The sequence below is a fragment of the Helicoverpa zea genome, chromosome 10 (assembly GCF_022581195.2).
Source record: "Helicoverpa zea isolate HzStark_Cry1AcR chromosome 10, ilHelZeax1.1, whole genome shotgun sequence".
Taxonomy (NCBI): domain Eukaryota; kingdom Metazoa; phylum Arthropoda; class Insecta; order Lepidoptera; family Noctuidae; genus Helicoverpa; species Helicoverpa zea.
The window spans coordinates 8,298,592-8,317,847 of NC_061461.1; the positions used below are offsets into that span (position 1 = coordinate 8,298,592).

Below are 19,256 nucleotides of genomic sequence, written 5' to 3' on the forward strand. Positions count from 1 at the left end.
CGATTTGTGAGTTTTCAGAATCTTTACGAGGCTACTCATGCTGTAATGCGGATTTCATATTTTTTAATATCATGTAATTATAATTTTGGTATACCAGTTTCAATCTCCTATACTGTTCTGGCATAGCAACTGTTAGTAAACACTACATAAAAACTAAACAGACTTTAATTAAAATAACCAAAATCTTGTACCACTCATATTATAAAATCACAAAAAATACCGAACCAGTTATTTTGATTAAGATCTTGGAATAATAAAGAGGTTTTTGTAACTGCCTCCTTTTTTTTCAAAAACATTTGATTCCATCTTTTTTAAGCGTCGTTACAAACTGGTCTATCTTACTATTTAGAGAAAAATAATTAAAAAACTACATTCGACATAATAAAAAATAGCAATTACGTAATTTCAGTTTTGTATAATTTTTCAACTTGGAAACTATGTAGAAACAGCCAACGGTTTTCATAGGCAGATACCTACACGGATTGCAAGGAAGCGTATACCCAAAATCTCTTTTGAAGTGTCATAAATATTAAACTAAAAATTGTTTCAGCCAAACAAGAGACAATCGCTCATAAACAAACGTAGATACAGATCAAACTGAGAACATCCTTTTTTTAAATTGTTAAAAAATATATTAAATAAATTCCACTCAACAAAACACGAAGAAAAATAAAAGCAAGCAACCTTGTAACAGTTATAAACAAAACAACTAATTAAACCACATATTTAAGACAAGAAAATGATAAGTTTTCAAACGTTGATGATGCAACGTAATCTAAACCTCGTTTGGTGTTAACCTTTGTTAACTAACACAAGTAATTATAGTATTTTCTAAACAAGCATTCACCAATCATTACTCTCGTAAAAAAAATGATTTTCTTAATGTATACTTCTATATTTTCGACTACTAGGAATATCTACAAATAAGTAATTAATTATACAAGTTTAATATATGTACTTTTGGTTCCTTGAATTTATTTCCTTTTCGGTTTATGATAACTTTTTCAACAGAAATAGAAGCTAGTTTTAATTTTCAGAAATTATTTTGCCAAATATCTTAAAAAGATTTCGAGGAGCAAGTAAAGTGGAGAAGAGACTTAAGAAATGCTTATCCTACTTACAGCAGAAAAAGTCTTTCATAAAGAAAAACAGATTACATGCGACAGTAAGTTATTTATTATATTAATATTAGAAAGCTGAACCGTCTTACCACAAAAACTTTTTAACGTCAGTTTAAGCCTTGTCTAAAAAAATGACAAATTATGACGTTGACATATGGTTCATTTTGGAGCCACAATTTTTTTAGACAGGTGTAAAACAGGCGTTAATGTTTTTGTAGTAAGGCCAGAAGTGTTTAATTTTTTGTTTTATAATAATCCAAGGAACTAGTGATTCGATTACAAAAATATTTTCAGTTTTAAATAGCCTCATTATCGAGGAAGGCTTCTTTTTATCCGGATGCGTGAAGTGGTTCCCCCTACATGCTTGTAAAACCACCGGCAGAAGGTAGTTATATATAATAACATAGTTCATCCTGCTGTGTTACATCTCATCTAGATTTAGTCTCTGTATAAAAAAATACCAATATCAAAAACTCAAAAAATACATCCTTATTACGAAAACTATAGCACGGAAATAATTTCAAGGCTAAAACTAAAAAAAAAAACTAGATATTATGGGATTCGTTCACGCCTCAAAGCCTTCTTTTAAATAATATTGTTACAAAATAAAATATTCAAATGAATATGAATAACAAAGGGCTATGCGAAGAAACTCCTTCAGTTTGTGTTCCGTATCTTAAAACTGAAGGATATGCCTATATATGTAGTTTTAAAAAGATGACAGACGAAGGCTTAGAAACAAAGATTGCTTGTTTCTGAATCTTCATGAACTAACATTATCTATACTAATATAATAAAATAAAGAAGATTTTTTTTTGTTTGTTTTTAACCTAAAAGCTTCGAAAATACTGATCCGATTTGAAAAATTATTTCACTATTGGATAGTCACTCTTCCTGAGTAGCATAAGCTATAATTTATCCTATTGGTTATAGAACCAATTTACAAAAATTACAATGTTTATGCCAAGAGAGGATTCAGATACTAAAAGTACTTATAAACTTATATCAGGTACCGATCTGATTATCAATCAGGTATGTGAAACCAATACATTGCAATAAAATTACTATCACTACTATGTAATAAAGCAATGCGTCATACCATCATTCCACGAGGATTAAGTAAATTATTACGACAATAATCAGTTTGATATAAGAGAAACATATAATTGTGCTACTAAGGTTACAAGCCTTGACCGACAAGAACAGTGATTAACATCCAGAACTATTTAAAATTAGGTACTTATGTTTCCTCGTAATATTTTCCTATGTCATTTTTCCTTCTTTGAGGTAAATTGTATCGGAAATTATACAATAGCGAATACATACCTTATGGATCCCAGTTTGTTTGTCGGCGACGGCTGCAGGTTTTGAAGGTGATCAGCCAGCAATACTGGTACACTCTTTATTCCCTCAATCTTATAGTGCTAGGGGACAGCAAACCGACATAACGAGAGAAAGATCAGCCAGGCCCAGGACTGACTGCTCAACGTGCTTTCCGATGAACGGAGTTGTATCAAAAACAATTTTCCACTTTTCAGGTTCCTTAACAGCGACAATATGAGGTAATGGACAAAAAAACTGGCAGTTGTTTTAAATTTACACAAACGCGGTAGGCAGTTTTACCTAGTTGTGAATTTATTAAACCTTGCTGGCACTATTTTTGGAAATTACACCGCCATGAGATCATGGTAGGTATCTGATTTGATTTTATAGTACCTGACCATCGCTAGCCAGTTAAAATCTTTTTAAGGGAGCGGTCATTGACCGGACTGTGATGAATAGTGTGGATATGCGGAAAATACATTAAAATATATCTACACAGTTATTGATATCAATATACCCGCCACTCACAACGCATGATTGCTGTCACAGGATTTTCATTTACTTTTTATTAATATTTTCGGACTGAATACTCGGCGTTGATAATAAATCATCTATGGTGCTCAATAGACATTCTGTAGGTATTTAATTACGTTTTGATTTGTCCTTTACTGGCCATATTATTATGCTTCATTTTGGACATTGTTAATTATTATGTCAAACACATAATAATATCGCACATGCTATTGACATTTGTTAGAGTGGATTACTTACTCTCCTTAATTATTTAGTTACTTTGTGACTAAATTGATATCTTTAATACTTATACGTTATATTTTCCGTGGTTGTTGTTGTTATTTAAAATTAATGAAAATAATAATGATAGCCAAAAAATATTTTAATAAATCAAGGTAATTAACTCAGTACCTACATACCTTTTAATTAACCTTTGTTTTGAATGATCGTAAAAACATTTTTTTATCTGTTTGTTTATAAATAATACCCTGTAATGAGTTTAAGTCACAGTTATCTAAGGAACATTGAATCATCTGCAAAATATTTTCCAATGTAACTAAAATTCGTCTTACGAAATCAATTTTTCGAAATATTATCGAATCGAATGTATTTGTGTTCTATCTAAGCGCTAATTACAGAATTAATAGCGTTAATTGGTCGCACAGGTTCGTCTCGGAGCGTTCGTCCGCTTACAATGTCGGCAGTTGAAGGTCTCATAATAGTCTTTCCGTTTAGTCGATATATAGCTGTAATACTCGCGCGTTGACGATACAGTTGTAAACCCTCCTTTAATTGTTGAACATAGTGCTGGCCGAAAATGGGCTTTCAAGTGCCAGTCGGTAGTATTTTGTTTTGTTTCGTTTTATTGTTTTGCAATGGATATGCGAGATTGGCACGTAAGTTTTCTTTTTTTTGTTACTTTCTAACTTTTGACACTTTTTTTTACCTAGTGTTTCTTGTTATCCATTTTTGCATATTTCATGGGTTTTTGATGACAACAATATTTGAACGGTTTAATCATGTGATATTTTGAAGGTTTTTTTATTTATTTGTCTTTTTGATTAATCGAAGAATTTTACTTTATGATTTTGATATCAATAGGTTTATTTTTTTTGTTACCAATGCGAGTATTTTTTTCTTTTTTAAAATTATGTGCGTGAGTAAAAATATAAATTATTTATTTTTTATTCATAAAAAATATCAACACGCGTCAGTTTCCGATATAATCAAGGTAATCAGCAATTACTTCCCAACCTTAGATCCTTAAATAAACTTGATATTGTGATATCCACGTGTATAGGCCTGAATAAAATGAGAAGGTCTTTCCTGGTATCTTAGTCTAGAATTAATTGTCAATCAGTTTGTAATCAATCATATGAAACTTATTGCCTTACCTTCAAAGTTATGAAAAGTTATGTGTGTGTGGTGGTGTGTGGCAGTCGTTACGGGTAGTCAGAAGCAAGTAAGTCTGACACCAGTCTAACCAAGGGGTATCGGGTAACTGGGTTGAGGAGGTCAGATAGGCGGTCGCTTCTTGTAAAGCACTGGTACTCAGCTGAATCCGGTTAGACTGGAAGCCGACCCCAACGTGGTTGGGAAAAAGGCTCAGAGGATGATGATGTGATGTGGTAAAAAAAATCGTATTAGGTAATTTCTAAGTGTCATATTTAACCATACAATTGGAAGTAGTCACCTTAAGGAAGCTCGTTATTAAATAGCAGCTATATATGGGTGGTTTTCGTAGACAGACTGTACCTAGATAGGAACACCTCGTTTCTGGAGACATGTTGAATTGGTGAAGCCCGACTGTCATTAAAACATCATCGGCGGTCGTTACGGGTAGTCAGAAGCCGGTAAGTTTGACAACCAGTTTTACCAAGGGGTATTGGGTTACCCAGGTAACTGAGTTAAGGAAGTCAGATAGATAGTTCATGTAAAATATTGATACAAAAACATTGGTTATCTCGTATCTTGAATAAAACCGCGCCAAACGGCTAATAAAGAGTGACTAACGTTAAAACTTATTCAAGTTATTTGGTATTGAGCTTATTATAATTTGTTGTAATACAGTCTTGAACTTGGCTAGTTTGTAAATATGACCCCTGTTCAACTTGACCTCTAATATTAATACTTTACTGCTGTATATTAATTCCGTAGAATAAAACATATGGATTGATTTTTTAATTTTAAATGAATTGAGTGTAAGGTCAAACTTTGGTAAGTTAAAATTGGAATTGCCAAGGATATTTTTAATGGAATTATTGTGGTTAAAAATCCTGTTTTTCTTATAATAATCGTAATATATTAATATCATGTTATTATTGGGCGGTAGTCCTTGGGCACAAAGGTTAGGTTAGGTCAGTTGTATTAATCGTAAGCGTGAACTTTTCCAAGAAACAAAAATTTTCTGGGCTACATTATGTGTTAGTCTGATACGGATTAGTTTGACCGATACGTAATTATATAACACTAATACTGCCATACCATACTAATAATACCAATGTGTGTTACCAGTGATGACTTACGGCACCGAAACGTGGTCTCTCACTATCGGCCTCATCTCAAAGCTCAAAGTCGCTCAACGAGCTATGGAGAGGGCTATGCTCGGTGTTTCTCTACGTGATCGAATCCGAAACGAGGAGATCCGTAGACGAACCAAAGTCACCGATATAGCCCACCGGATTAGCAAGTTGAAGTGGCAATGGGCAGGCCATATTGCTCGCAGAGCAGATGGCAGATGGGGCCGAAAAGTGCTGGAGTGGAGACCACGGACTAGCAAGCGCAGCGTAGGACGTCCACCAACGAGGTGGACAGACGACCTTATAAAGGTCGCCGGGAGACGCTGGATGCAGGTCGCTTCCAACAGGTATCTGTGGAGATCAAAGGGGGAGGCCTATGTTCAGCAGTGGACGTCCTATGGCTGAGATGATGATGATGATGAATATTATAAACGTAAACGTGTGGGTGTGATGAGTGTTGATGTTTGTTACTCTTTAACTCAGAAACCTCTTATCCAAATATTTTGTTGACACCTTTGAAGTAAACGTAGTTTTTATTGGCCTTTGGCCCATTGCCATCAAAAGTGGCAATGCTGCCAATCCTTTGGCATAATGTCAAATGTTTCGATGGAAGGCAAGTTAATATTGGGTTGTGTTCCAAATACATATTTTTATTGCTGTTTAAATGATACAGGGCTGTCTTTAGGGCTTAATCCTCATTAGGACTTTCTCCTTATCGTCCTCCTGACCTTATCACAACACCCTTATGACTCGGGAATCGTTGAGTGAAATTATTTCTAGCGTCACCGTCTTTCAAGTAATACATCCATAATTAATTTGGTCGTCCTCTTCTTCTACATTCTCACACATTAAATATTTTGCTCTCAACATAATTCTCAATCGATTTTTCAAGTGTTTCGGAAGGGGATTCAGATGGCATTCCTTTCCGTTCTAGCTAGCTTTGCCTTAACATGCTTTAACTGTATTCATTTTTTTAGAGATAAATGAAAATAAAACTTTGTAACCTATTTTGAAACAGCAGATAATCGATTTATTGCACGTGTTTCCCATAAAATGCTAAATTGCAGCACATAAATCATCATTGCATTGATGTTTGCCTGTATTTGTCAAATGCCATACCAAAGCGTGCTAACATTTTAAATGTTGAAGTTTCGATATTTGTAAGTCTGTGAGTTATATTGTTAAGTCTTTATTAGTTACATAGTTATACATAAGTATAATGGTAAATTAAGACATGTTATTTTTATTTCAAGTGCTACTGAACATTAAAGAACTAAAACGGAAAACAAAAGCATGATAGGTTCCTACCATAATTTATTATCATATCATATCATATCATATCATTTATTGCATTCCATAATGTACATTTGGTGGAAAATATAAAATAATAGAGGTATTTTATCTGTCAAGTTCACTTAAAACGATAAGTTAAGTTTTGATTAAAAATAAAACACGTTTTAATCAATTAAACAAAACTTTAAAGTTATACTGCCTTGACATTGTACGGTCCGGTTATCTTGGTTATTTTATAATAAATTATGTGATGCACAAATTCATTTGTAAAAAGTCAAAAGTAAAAAAAATGCAGTTGCTGCTATTATTTAATATTTTATTTATTATCTACTTATTGTCATGTCTGTTATGTATTTGATATTTATTTAAAACTCATTTTTTCCTAAAGAACGTATAACAACAAAATGATCATGAACATCTTGCGTGCTTCTTACCATAAATGGCATTTATCAAATAATCTTCAAGGATATCGAGTGTATCCGTAATATTCAGGATTCCTAATATGGGAGATTGAGTAACCTTCTTGTTATCCAATGAAAATCTGTTTTATGTTTACACACACCGTATTAAGAGGACGAATTGGAAATTTTGGCGCCAAGGATCTCAATTTTTCTCAGTAAATACAAAACGGATCAAAATACAACTTGGTTACCTGAAAGTTCATGATATAAACCTTATTTTGTTACACGTCAAAACATGATTAGGTAACTCTTATAACAGAGAAAAATATATCAAACATACCTCTTTTTAAAAAGAGATTCACATATTATGGGCAAACGGGACCGATTTAAGCCTCTTAACTTTTTTAGTAGTTGAGTACATACATACATACTCTTTAAAATTGTGGAAGGAATTTTTATCAAATTATCATTTCTAAATAATAAAATTACAAAACCATTTTGTCGCTTACGACTTTTAGTTATAAGCTAGCGCGCGTATATCCTCGCCCCGCTCAGACGCTCCGTCCCCTTTTGGCGCCTTAGCTGCGCGTGCCGGTTATGGAATTATTGTCTACCAATTCGTCGCCTTAAGCCAACTTTATTTTATATTCAACTTGACAAAGTAAAACAAAAATGTTCTACTACCTTCTCACTAAGAAAAGATGTTTCAGTTCACTCGTTCCAATCGAACGTTAAATTAAATGGTTAATCTGCCACTGGCAAGTTCTTCTTTCCTTCCATTTTATCATTCAACTTTTGAATTTGGAATATGGCAACGCATTCACCATTCATTTGTTTATTTCCAGCTGACTACATTCACCCCTGCAACGAGACATCCAGAGAGTGTCTAGTGAAGTCCACTCAAGACGCAATCCCGGACTTTGTCAAAGGAATTCCCGAACTTGGAGTGCCTGTCCTGGATCCCTTCACTATTGAGAAACTGTCCGTCCCTCTGAGTGGCTTGACGTTCACTTTCTACCAAGGAAAAGTCAATGGCTTCAGGAAATGCATTGTAGATGATGTTGTGTAAGTTATTATTTTATATTTTTTTTAGTTTTTTATATGGGTTATGGGTAAGGCATTGAATTGGCTTTGTTTTTTTATTACGGAGTTTTGTAGACTTGGGTATGAAGATATATAATTTGTTTACAATTTAAACAGAATGACTACATCTAACGCCTTGCTCCTTATGAGTGCCATCAAAGCGCCCATAAAATATAATAATAATTTTATTTTGCATAACATTCAATAACAGACAGCATCCAAGGCGAATCGATAATAACTTAGCGTACAATTTAAGTAAGGAAAATGTAGTTACACTATGTATGTAGTCTAGTGAACCACTTCCCGCAACGAGTAAAAATATTAGTGTATATCCTTCCTCCGGCTTTTGACAGTCTTTGTTGGGTACAAAAACAGTTTAAATCAGTTCAGTAATTTTGGCTTAGTTTTCTTACGCATTTATAAATTAAGTACGGATTTACGCTACTTATCTGCTGGTGACTAAAAATCTAGCAATCGTTATTGAGATGTTATGATAATAGGTAGTAATTGTACTGCGACGATGCCTAGGTTAACTATATCGTACGAAAACTTGATCTAAATAATGGGTTTGAATATACTAAACAGTTTTTAATGTATATCCACAAAGTTAAAAAAAGAAAACATTGTACATCTACTAAGAAAGATTACAATGTAGGTATATACATAAAAATATGTATACCTGTCACACAGACATAATAGCTTAATGATAGGTGCAATTAACAATCTTTAAACTGGTTTCCACGGTTACATCATGAGATAAATCTCTAAACATTCTTAATTTAAGAACAATTTAAGACCGCTTTTTTTTAAATAAAATAATTATGTTGGATTTTAATATCAAAACACATTAAACAACTTAGAGTAGGTAACGATTATAAGAAAACTTTTATCAAACTGGATTTTAGATGTTATTTTAAGCCGTTTCGTTTATGTCGGAGCGCGACAATTGATTGATTTTCTATTTTTTTATAAATTAGCGACATACATAAGATTAAATCAGAAATATTGATATAATCATCGAATTCACTCGCGTCGCGCCACTCTACAAGAAATTAAAAAATACATTTGAACGAGTTATTTCAGTCATTACTTCCTCAACCTTATTTAAAACCTTTGTGCAAATGAGATCGCTACTAGTTCCTTGAACGGGTTCAATAAACTGCAAAAAGCTGTTGCAAATGAAGGCTGGATTAATTCGTCTGCATTTAGCAATCCAGGGCTAAAACAAAAGGTTGTGATTCACCAAAGCTGACAAAAGATAGTTCATGAGGTGGTAAAGCTATAGATTAATCGATGTTATAGGACTAGATTTAGTATTGCTCGTAGCCCTTAAAAGCCTTCATGCATCAATATGGTTCAGTTTTCATGTTCATCTGTCTAGGGAATACCGAGTGAACCCAAAAATATTTTACCTAATATACCTATCAAATCAGACAACTCATATACTCACTGCAAAGAAACCGAAACAGATTAGGACTGGAAACATGTGATTTGCAGGAAGTGGTCAAAACCATGACCTTCATTTTCAAAAACTACCCATCATTTAAAATAATTAATGTCAAAAACTCATTGCGAAACCTTCAATGACATTGAATAAAAAAATTGTTCCGTTAATGATAAGCGTGAGAATTAAATGACATGGGAAACAAAAAATATTACAAATCTCGCTACAGTTTTTTCTTGACTTGAAAGAAAAACATACATAAGAGGTGTCAGTAATTTTCTCATAGATTGTAAGGTTTACAAAGTGAAGGCTTTAGACAGAACTGCCCTGTTCACATTGGACTAGTTATGATCAATTATACTGATACCGTAATCAATAAAATTGTACATACCAGCTTTTTATTCCAATTAATATTCCATTTTTATCATAATTGTATACTATATCCTGTCTCAAGTAACCGCTTCGACCGATCAAAGGTTAAGCAGTGCTTAGGACAATCCGCGGATGGGTCGACGTGGATCCACCTAGGTATGTAATAAGGATTTCCTCCCTGTCGCAATAAGCATAATAATCCGTGATTTTCATTTGACAGGGATAACAGGTAGAAAGAAGCTGAAGACTGACAATCAAACTAGTATTTTTAGTGTGTCTGTCAAATAGACAGGCCTTTCATCTCAAACACAAATACTCCGCTTCTTACTTAGAGAATCCTAACACACAAGGGCAAAATCGAAGGCAAGCTAAAGTACAAATATATGGGTAATTCTCCATCAAGATTTTACATACAGCAACTTAATACAACATTTTAAAAGCTTGTATATTTATATCTACTCAGATAGACAGTCGCTTCTTGTAAAGCACTGGTACTCAGCTGAATCCGGTTAGACTGGAAGCCGACCCCAACATAGTTGGGAAAAAGCTCGGAGGATGATGATGATTAATTATATCTACTGAAGTTCTGTTCAGGTTCAATCTACTACTCATCATCTCCCAAGCCTTTTCCCAGACTTGTGACTTTTCTTTAGACTGGTGTCAGATTTACTGGCTTCTGACTACCCGTAACGACTGCCAAGGATGTTCAATGACAGCCGGGACCTACAGTTTAACGTGCCATCCGAAACACAGTCACTGGTTCAATATACTACTATGTTTATTTATCAGTTAGTAATAATAAGCTGTTTACAACAGGAATTATAATTAACTGGTCAGTTTAAAAAAAGTTTAACTGGTTTATACGTATATTGGGTGATTGGACTTTGTCAAACTTGTTATTTGATAAAACTTGTGTTATTACAATTCCATCAAAATATTAGTCAGATTCTTGCTACGTAAATATTATTAACGGTCGGTTATTTCTAAAATGTTCTAGAAACCTAATATCTTCTTTTACAAAATATATATCGGGTGTGTCGTTCACAATCACATTAAATTCTATCGCATATACTTTATGATATTCTATGGCGAATTGTAAATAAAATAACCTAATCCATTCAGTGGTTTAGCCACAGGAGTAATTTTTCGTTTTTATTATTTACAACATCATGTGTAAAACAGAGATAAAGTTAGGAGTATCGAATGTTTTGATCAGTTGACAGCTGTCAGTTTTCAAAGGAAGAATTACAGTTGTTTGTAATGACTGACTTTTATATGGTGTTGGTTCTAATTTTCGCACATTTTTATTCTATTTTGTTCTTTCGTTCGTTCTTCTTTGTTTGAAAAATTCATTTTTTTTATTTTTACGTATTTTTCTTTTTTCTTTTTGTTAATGGACATATAACCAGTATATTAACGCATTTCATTTAATGTGATCATGAACGACACACCCGATATACGATTGAAAATTACCCACTTAAAATATGTCTATATCTTGCCGGGGCTGCGGGTTGTTCGAAAGAGATACCGCGGCTCTGGTACATAAAAGGCCTATGACGGAACACGACGGTTTTTAGTCAGTAAGAGTCTGACACTCCCTCACCGCTGCTAACCCACAGCGGGAGGGGTCATTTGATGATTTTTGACGTCAGAAAAAAAAAATATGTCTATATACCTACTGCGTTTGAAAAAGTCAAGGCCAATGAAAATATAGGTACAGGTATTATTTTAGGCAGTCTCAATATTTTTTTATGATATTTTTAAGACAGGATCAGCAGGTTTTTTGTTCCATCAAAATATCTAGCATAAAATATTAGGCAAAATAATAATATCTGGATTGTCGGTACCTATGAATAATTATGTAGTTTGCTAATGTTTGGATACAACGCAAACAACTTTACAAATTAGCTTTTTGTCTATGAATCTTTACAAGCATTCCGAGCAAACTACTTCCACTATAAATTAAAGTTTAGATTATGGATTAGTTTAGAGATAGTTTAGTTCAATTTTTTTTCTTCTCACATATCAAGTAAATAGCTTTTACTAGCGATTTCACCAGAGTCCCGTAGAAACTTCTCCACAAACCTAGGTATAGAATCCTATAGCCTTGTTCGATAAATGGGCTATCAATGTTTTTTTTTTTTAATCGGACCAGTCAAGCAAACAAACAAACTCTTCAGCTTCGTAATATTAGTATAGATGTAGGTCGCTCTCTCGTGAGTGAGTTATACACTGTTGCAACACAAATCAATTTTTATTTGTTTGTTCAATATTCGTGAGGGAGGAAACCAAAGGGGTATTCAGAATTTATTTGTGTTTTTCTCATATTTCTATGTTGTCAGGAAGTTCGTAGCCCAAAAGTATTGGGTATTTCCAACCTTAAATATAAATTAATATTATATGCGTCACTAATTAATACAAGCAATATATGTAACAGAAAATTATTTTATAATCTAATTTGCATATTGTTTACTAATTTAACTTGTACTTCCTAGAATACATATGAAAAAAACTTCTGCTAATTTAAAAGTATAAAAAATGAAGGTCGTAATTACACGGCTGATAAAAATTTAATAACATCGTATAAAAACTGTTATAAAAGTCAAAACATTCATTTACTGACCTTGCTCTTCAGAATTCAATATGCAGTTTGCACTAATTCCAATTTAATGCTCTATATTGATAAACATAATCTGTTTCTTCTTTTTGCACAAAAAATACGTCCGCAGCGAACGGTTGTCAAAATAAATGACTAACCATAGCCCTTAATACCTGTAGCATAAAATTTTATTTTTAAGAGTTCATCCCTTAAAGTCATAATTACGAGTAAAGAATTTCAACTTCACAAACAAACTTCAATTATTTAGTAGAAACTTTGTTTGAATATTTTACGCAGTCCCGACGAGATGAGGTTGTAGTATCATCGTTATTTTTAAATTACTGTACTTTCAAAGGTATATCAAACAAAGTAAGTTTTGACGACTTAAGATTATGTCAACATCTTTAGGTTTTTAACTTACATAATTATACTAAGAAAGTAGGTAAATCTTTTCTACAGGTTTATTTTTTCAACTCCATTATGATGTTATGGATCTTGAGACATTCATAAATTTCTTTAGGCTTACATAAATTGCCCTCGAGCAACTATCTCCACGAAATAACCCTACAGTATTAAAAAACCCCCAATTATTTTTTTCCAGGTCTGAGCTTGAAAAGCGTCACTTCGTCCTGGCCTTCCATTGCAACCTCACAATCAAGGGTACTTACGATGCCGTAGGAAGAATTCTCCTGTTCCCCATTGACGGTGCGGGTGACGCGAAAGTAAAGCTAAGTAAGTAACACTGCCCAGGCCCGCCGCTAGCTGTTTGTTCGCCCGCGTGCAAAACTGATTATGCCGCCCTACGACTACATACGTTTTGACAAAAAATATATAAGGGGGGGGGGGAGGGTAGATCCAGGGGGTCCGGACCCTCCCCGCCCATTCATATCCATCTTACTTGTCCAACAGAAAAAAATATGTACATGCACCGCTCTGATTGCAGAAAGCCCACCTACTTTTGGATAAATAACTATTGCAATACATAAGATACATTACACATAACTTTTTATTTACTTGAAATGTTCAGAGTAACCTAAGCAGTCCTGGGTTAGCCCATAAGCAAACTAAGCAATTGCTTAGGGCATCAATGCAGTGCAATCATTACCCAAGTGACCCCTATGTCTTGAAAGATTGTGATTTACTTAAACTAACGCACTTAAATATCTATAACGATGTTTAAAGTCAGTAAAATATGTTACTTGGTGGGTTTTAATTTTGTAGTGACAAATGATACAATGTATCTAAGTTTTTATTATAAACGACAAATTGCTATATTGATAGCAAATAATATACAAATTGACCCGGGTTCTACTACGGTAACCTCTTCTTTTAATAATATTAGTAGTTCTACTAATACAACTATTGATACACCTGATAGTTTAAACTACATGGTGCGACAAAGGGTGGGCCACATCAACTGAATGTTGTACATCAAAACATTCAGGGCCTTTCCGGCAAGGATTTAGAATTAAGTTTATTCATTGAACATTATATGGTACAAGTAATGTGCATAACTGAGCACTGGCACAGAAATAGTGAAATAATATTCCTTAATAACAGTAATTATTCAGTACAAAGTTCATTCGTTAGAAAGGAAGCCATCCATGGTGGCTCTCTTATAATTGTAACTAATAATTTAAAGTGTAAGGAACGTTCAGATATAGTAAAATTATCAGTCGAGCGCAATGTAGAATTATCATGTGTTGAACTGGAGCAGTTTGTTATAATTTGTGTATACAGGCCTCCTTCAGGTGATTTTAACACTTTTGAATCAGTAATGGAAAATTCTCTCTCTAAACTTAATTCCACTAGTAAATCACTTTTAGTTTGCGGTGACTTCAATGTTAATATTTTAGAATCATCTTCTTTAACTACAAGGTTGCTAAACTTATTTAAATCATTTAACTTAGTAAATTTATTTCTAGAACCAACTCGAATTACGGCAACCTCGTCAACCTGTTTAGATAATATATTTACTAATTGTAGCGCCACAGAGACTCTGATTACCAATGGCCTAACTTCCGATCATTGTGGTCAACTGGCACGGTTTCCTGATAAAAAGAATAAAATCCAGCGGGAAATAACATGTCGGCCCTTAACAACCAGTCGTTTTAATAGTTTTAAAAATAATATTAACGCGAAACTAGACAATGAAATATTAAATAAAAACAATCCCCATTTAATGTACGGAGCACTATTTGATATAATAAAATACGAATTTAATTCTAGTTTTAAAACCAAAACGCTCGTACTAAAAGAAACGGCTAACTTCAATGAGTGGGCTACCCCCGGCATTTACAAGAGTAGAGTTAAGCTGTATGAGTTGTATGAAATGAAAAATTATAATTTTGATGAAAATTTTATTAGATTTGTTAGGAATTATTCTAAATTGTTTAAAAAAGTTTGTCATGCGGCAAAATCAATGTATTTCAGTAATAAAATTAAGAATAGTAAGAGTATAATAAAAGCGACGTGGAATATTATAAATAGCGAGACCGGGAAAATCAAACAGCGTGATAATCAGTATAAAATCATTAATGAGAATCAAGTTTATGAGAAAGATTCTGATGTAGCTCGCGAATTTAACACATTCTTCTCTAATATTCCAATCAAGACCACTAGCGGCTTAGACTCCTCTGCCACCAACGCCGAAAAACTTTTACGTAGTAGTGTTAGTCAATGTGAAGCCACATTTACCTTTAGTTATATTTCACCTTATGACATAGTAAGAACCTTCAAGTCATTAAATTCAAAAAAGACAGGTGATTTATGGGGTATCTCTGTTAAAGTCTTAAACTGTATTATTGACGATATTGCGCCCTATTTAGCTCGTATATTTAATGAGTGCATTGACTCAGGTACCTTTCCTGAACTTATGAAATACAGTAAAGTTATACCTCTCTTTAAATCCGGGAGCAAGAACGATCTAGGCAACTTTAGACCGATTTCAATTCTGCCCGCGTTGAGCAAAATTTTCGAAAAGCTAATTTTAAATCAACTCCTCCGGCATTTTAATTCATACAATATTTTACATGCGGAACAATACGGTTTTACAAAGGGTCGCTCCACAACGGATGCCGGAGTTGCTCTACTGAAACATATATTCAGTGCGTGGGAGAAGTCACAGAATGCTATCGGGGTGTTCTGTGATCTCTCTAAGGCGTTCGACTGCGTCCAACATGAAACGCTTACCAAGAAGCTAAAGTACTATGGTATTAGAGACAGCGCACTTAGTGTTATTAGCTCATATTTAAGCGGTAGAATGCAATGTGTTGATGTTAATGGTGTCAAATCTTCCAATCTACCCGTTCATTTGGGCGTACCGCAAGGGTCGATTTTAGGTCCTTTTTTGTTTCTTGTATACATTAATGACTTGCCATATTATTTAAAATCATTGTGTGATGTAGTATTGTTTGCTGATGACACATCTCTAATTTTTAAAGTTGATAGGAATAGAGTAGATTTTGATGACGTGAATTCTTGTCTTTCACTAGTAACGCAATGGTTCACAGCCAATAATTTGGTTTTGAATGCGAAGAAAACCAAATGTATTAAATTTGCTTTGCCCAATGTAAAAAATCTCGGTCCCGGTGTAATTTTGAACAATGAGGAACTTGAAACGGTACATGCTACGACTTTTCTAGGGATAACAGTAGACTCCAAAATTCAATGGGGTGAGCATATAACTGGCATCACGGGTAAATTAAGCTCTGCTGCGTACGCTGTCAGGAAAGTAAGAGCTCTCACCGATGTAGCCACGGCGCGTTTAGTGTACTTTAGCTATTTTCACTGCATCATGTCCTACGGAATTCTTATGTGGGGCAATGCTGCCGATATCGAGAATGTTTTCGTACTACAGAAGCGCGCTGTCCGTGCTATATACAAACTTGGTGCTAGAGTCTCCCTTAGGGAAAGATTTAAGGATATTGGTATTCTGACTGTGGCGTCTCAATACATTTATGCCAATATAATATACGTAAGGCAAAACCTAGATTCATATAGTAAAAACAGCGACGTACATCATTTTAATACTAGAAATAAATATAAGTTAACCGCACCTAATTATCGTCTACATAAGGTGCACGGTTCATTTGTGGGGCTTTGTGTACGCATTTATAACAGAATTCCGGTTCATCTGTTGGAATTAACGGACAGTTCTTTTAAAAACAAAATCAAAGAAATTCTTGTTAAAAAGGCATATTATAATGTTAATGATTATTTCACAGATAAACGCAGATGGCAGCTCTGAAGTGGAACAAAAGTGCTTTATTTTATTTTGTATTTTTCTGTGTTTTAAATTAATAATTGAGAAAATTGGATTGTATAATTGTAAAATAAATTAATAATAATTAAATTGTATAGACAGCTGTGTTGCTGGGAAGTTTGTTCTTCGCCGCTTCTTCTTTCCAGCCATAACACTAGGAAGTGGTGAAAGGGGGGCGTTTTGGGGGTGCTGTCATTCTTGTAAAATCTTGACGTTAAAAAGTGCTAATCGTATTAGCCTATTTTAATAAATGATTTTGACTTTGACTTTGACTTTGACTTTGTTTCCCGTTGAAAACTTACAAGGCACATTTCATATGTAAGGAAGCGCGAGCGGAGCGAGCGCGAAAATTTTTTAGTCTAAGTACACAAAACAAATAAAAACCACTGTTAATTAACAAAGCTAAGTCAAAAAGTAAGATATGCACAGAAGTGAAGTGCAAAAGCCGCGAGCGAAGCGAGCGCGATTTTTATCCTTAGAGTTTTCATGAAGTAAACATATTATCATAAAAAGCCATAACGGACGTGCGCGAAAAATGTTTTTTCGGAATTGAATGCCTCAACAATTAAACAAAGATAAAATGCGATATCTGACATGGAGCCGCGAGCGCAGCGAGCGCGAATTTTTTTGGGGATGCAAAGGGTGAAACAGTCAAAATTGATAGGAGACGACCAAAGCTAGGGCGGCTTTTTCTGAAATTTTATTGGTTTAATTTTGCCGCCCCCTAAATAGCATTTGCCCCACGCTACGCCACTGGTTGATCTTAAATCGATTATAAGAATCTTTAATTTTGAAAATGTCTTTTCAACAGATGTACCTAATTGAAACCGGCAGTGTAAGTAATATTCTTAGCGCTATTGCTGAGTTCGGAAATATTGAAATCAAATAATTGGTAAAAATATATTGTATTTTTTAAATATTACGTGATAACTCGCTAGATTTGCCGCCCCCTAGGACGTGCCGCCCGCGTGCTGTGCACGCGCTGCACGCCCGCTTACGGCGGGCCTGACACTGCCATTAATAATTCAACAGTTGCTGATGTCTACAGTTTTCCTTTATCTCCCTTTTAAGTTTGACAGCTTTGCATTTTCAAATTCGTTCGTTTCATTGCAGTTTGTGGAGTCATTAAGAATTTAAACATGAAGATATTTGTTATTTTTATGCTATGCATTTTTAAACTCCCATTGCAAAAGCATGAGAAAAGTTTGTCTCTGGGGTAAAGTAACGTTTTGCCACAATCCCAATTTTTGTTTTTTGCTCACTGTTACTTTTTAATCGTAACAAATCATTTACGACCCACATTTTTCTTATTATTTTTTTTTTTTATCGGCAAATATGTAATTTCATTATCCCCGTTGTAAAAACATATTCATAGAACAATTTGACTTTAACGCCTCATTTTTGTTACAGCCAATCTCAGAATGAAGGTCGATATAAACACAAAGTACATAAAAGACGACCAAGGCGTCAATCATTTCGCTTTGAAAAATTACAAGTACTCTTTCGACTACGGAGATCGTGTCTCGTTTGACCTTAAGAATCTCTTCAAGGAAAGCAAGGAACTTAGTAAGTAAAAAAGTATTTTTTAAGAAGTATATCTCCCCGCAAACACTTTTTCAGCTAACAATGATTCCTCGAAATATTATAAAACAGTAAGAGGAGGAGTATCTACAAACTGATAATATTCAGAAGAATTGTAAAAAAAACATATTTACTGTTGTTGTCACAAATAACTTCGACCAATCACTAAAACTACGCAATTATCGGAACAGTGCGGCGTTGTCCTCAATTCACTTGCCTGCCAATGAGCCACAATAGCAATTATTTTACTTAATTGTCCCCAACGCTATATCCTCCAAGGAAATCCTGTGCCGATCAAGATGTGCATATCCGTGAATGTGCCGAGGCGTAATAAAAACTATTGACCTACTTGAGAACTGCTGATTATTTTACTGATAACTATCCTACTTCATAATGATCACTTTATCAAGGTTTAATGCTGTTAATTTTCTTTATTTGAATACCATCAAAATACTTCACTCTTATTTACTTTTTTGAATCTTTACATATAGTAATATATACTGTTTTCAATTCCAGGTTCAACGGTGCTTCAATTCTTAAACGAAAACTGGAGGACAGTGGCCGAAGAGTTCGGAAAACCCATCGTAGATTACGCAGTAGAATTAGCAATAAAGACCATCGAAAAATTCTTCCTTGCAGTACCTTACGAAGAATTGATAAATGTTCCCATTCCAAAATTCTGATTAAGATTATTAAAAGACAATTATATTATAAGACAGTTGGAATAAAATTTTGTTAAAATA

General features: G+C 34.0%; 2 protein-coding genes across 2 annotated transcripts; both read left to right on the forward strand.

The window, feature by feature from the left end:
• Positions 1-3,693: 3,693 nt before the first annotated feature.
• LOC124633888 (circadian clock-controlled protein daywake-like) lies at positions 3,694-19,256 on the forward strand. The gene is made up of 5 exons (XM_047169258.1): positions 3,694-3,853; positions 8,016-8,235; positions 13,270-13,400; positions 18,343-18,498; positions 19,030-19,256. Exons 1-5 carry the CDS (start codon positions 3,775-3,777, stop codon positions 19,194-19,196), a joined length of 753 nt encoding a protein of 250 aa, XP_047025214.1. The 5' UTR covers positions 3,694-3,774; the 3' UTR covers positions 19,197-19,256.
• On the forward strand, positions 13,745-16,699 carry LOC124633887. The gene is made up of 2 exons (XM_047169256.1): positions 13,745-15,251; positions 16,637-16,699. The coding sequence occupies exons 1-2, from the start codon at positions 14,161-14,163 to the stop codon at positions 16,668-16,670; spliced, it is 1,125 nt and encodes a 374-aa protein (XP_047025212.1). The 5' UTR covers positions 13,745-14,160; the 3' UTR covers positions 16,671-16,699.

What these genes read in the sequence shown, in the direction of transcription:
- LOC124633888 (XM_047169258.1), top strand. Translation starts at nt 3,775, where the DNA reads ATGGGCTTTCAAGTGCCAGTCGGTAGTATTTTGTTTTGTTTCGTTTTA. An exon ending in TGACGCGAAAGTAAAGCTAA is followed by an intron (nt 13,401 to 18,342) that starts GTAAGTAACACT and finishes TTTTTGTTACAG; the next exon opens with CCAATCTCAGAATGAAGGTC. An exon ending in CAAGGAAAGCAAGGAACTTA is followed by an intron (nt 18,499 to 19,029) that starts GTAAGTAAAAAA and finishes TTTCAATTCCAG; the next exon opens with GTTCAACGGTGCTTCAATTC.
- LOC124633887 (XM_047169256.1), top strand. Translation starts at nt 14,161, where the DNA reads ATGGTACAAGTAATGTGCATAACTGAGCACTGGCACAGAAATAGTGAA. An exon ending in TCTGATGTAGCTCGCGAATT is followed by an intron (nt 15,252 to 16,636) that starts TAACACATTCTT and finishes TTTATGCCAATA; the next exon opens with TAATATACGTAAGGCAAAAC.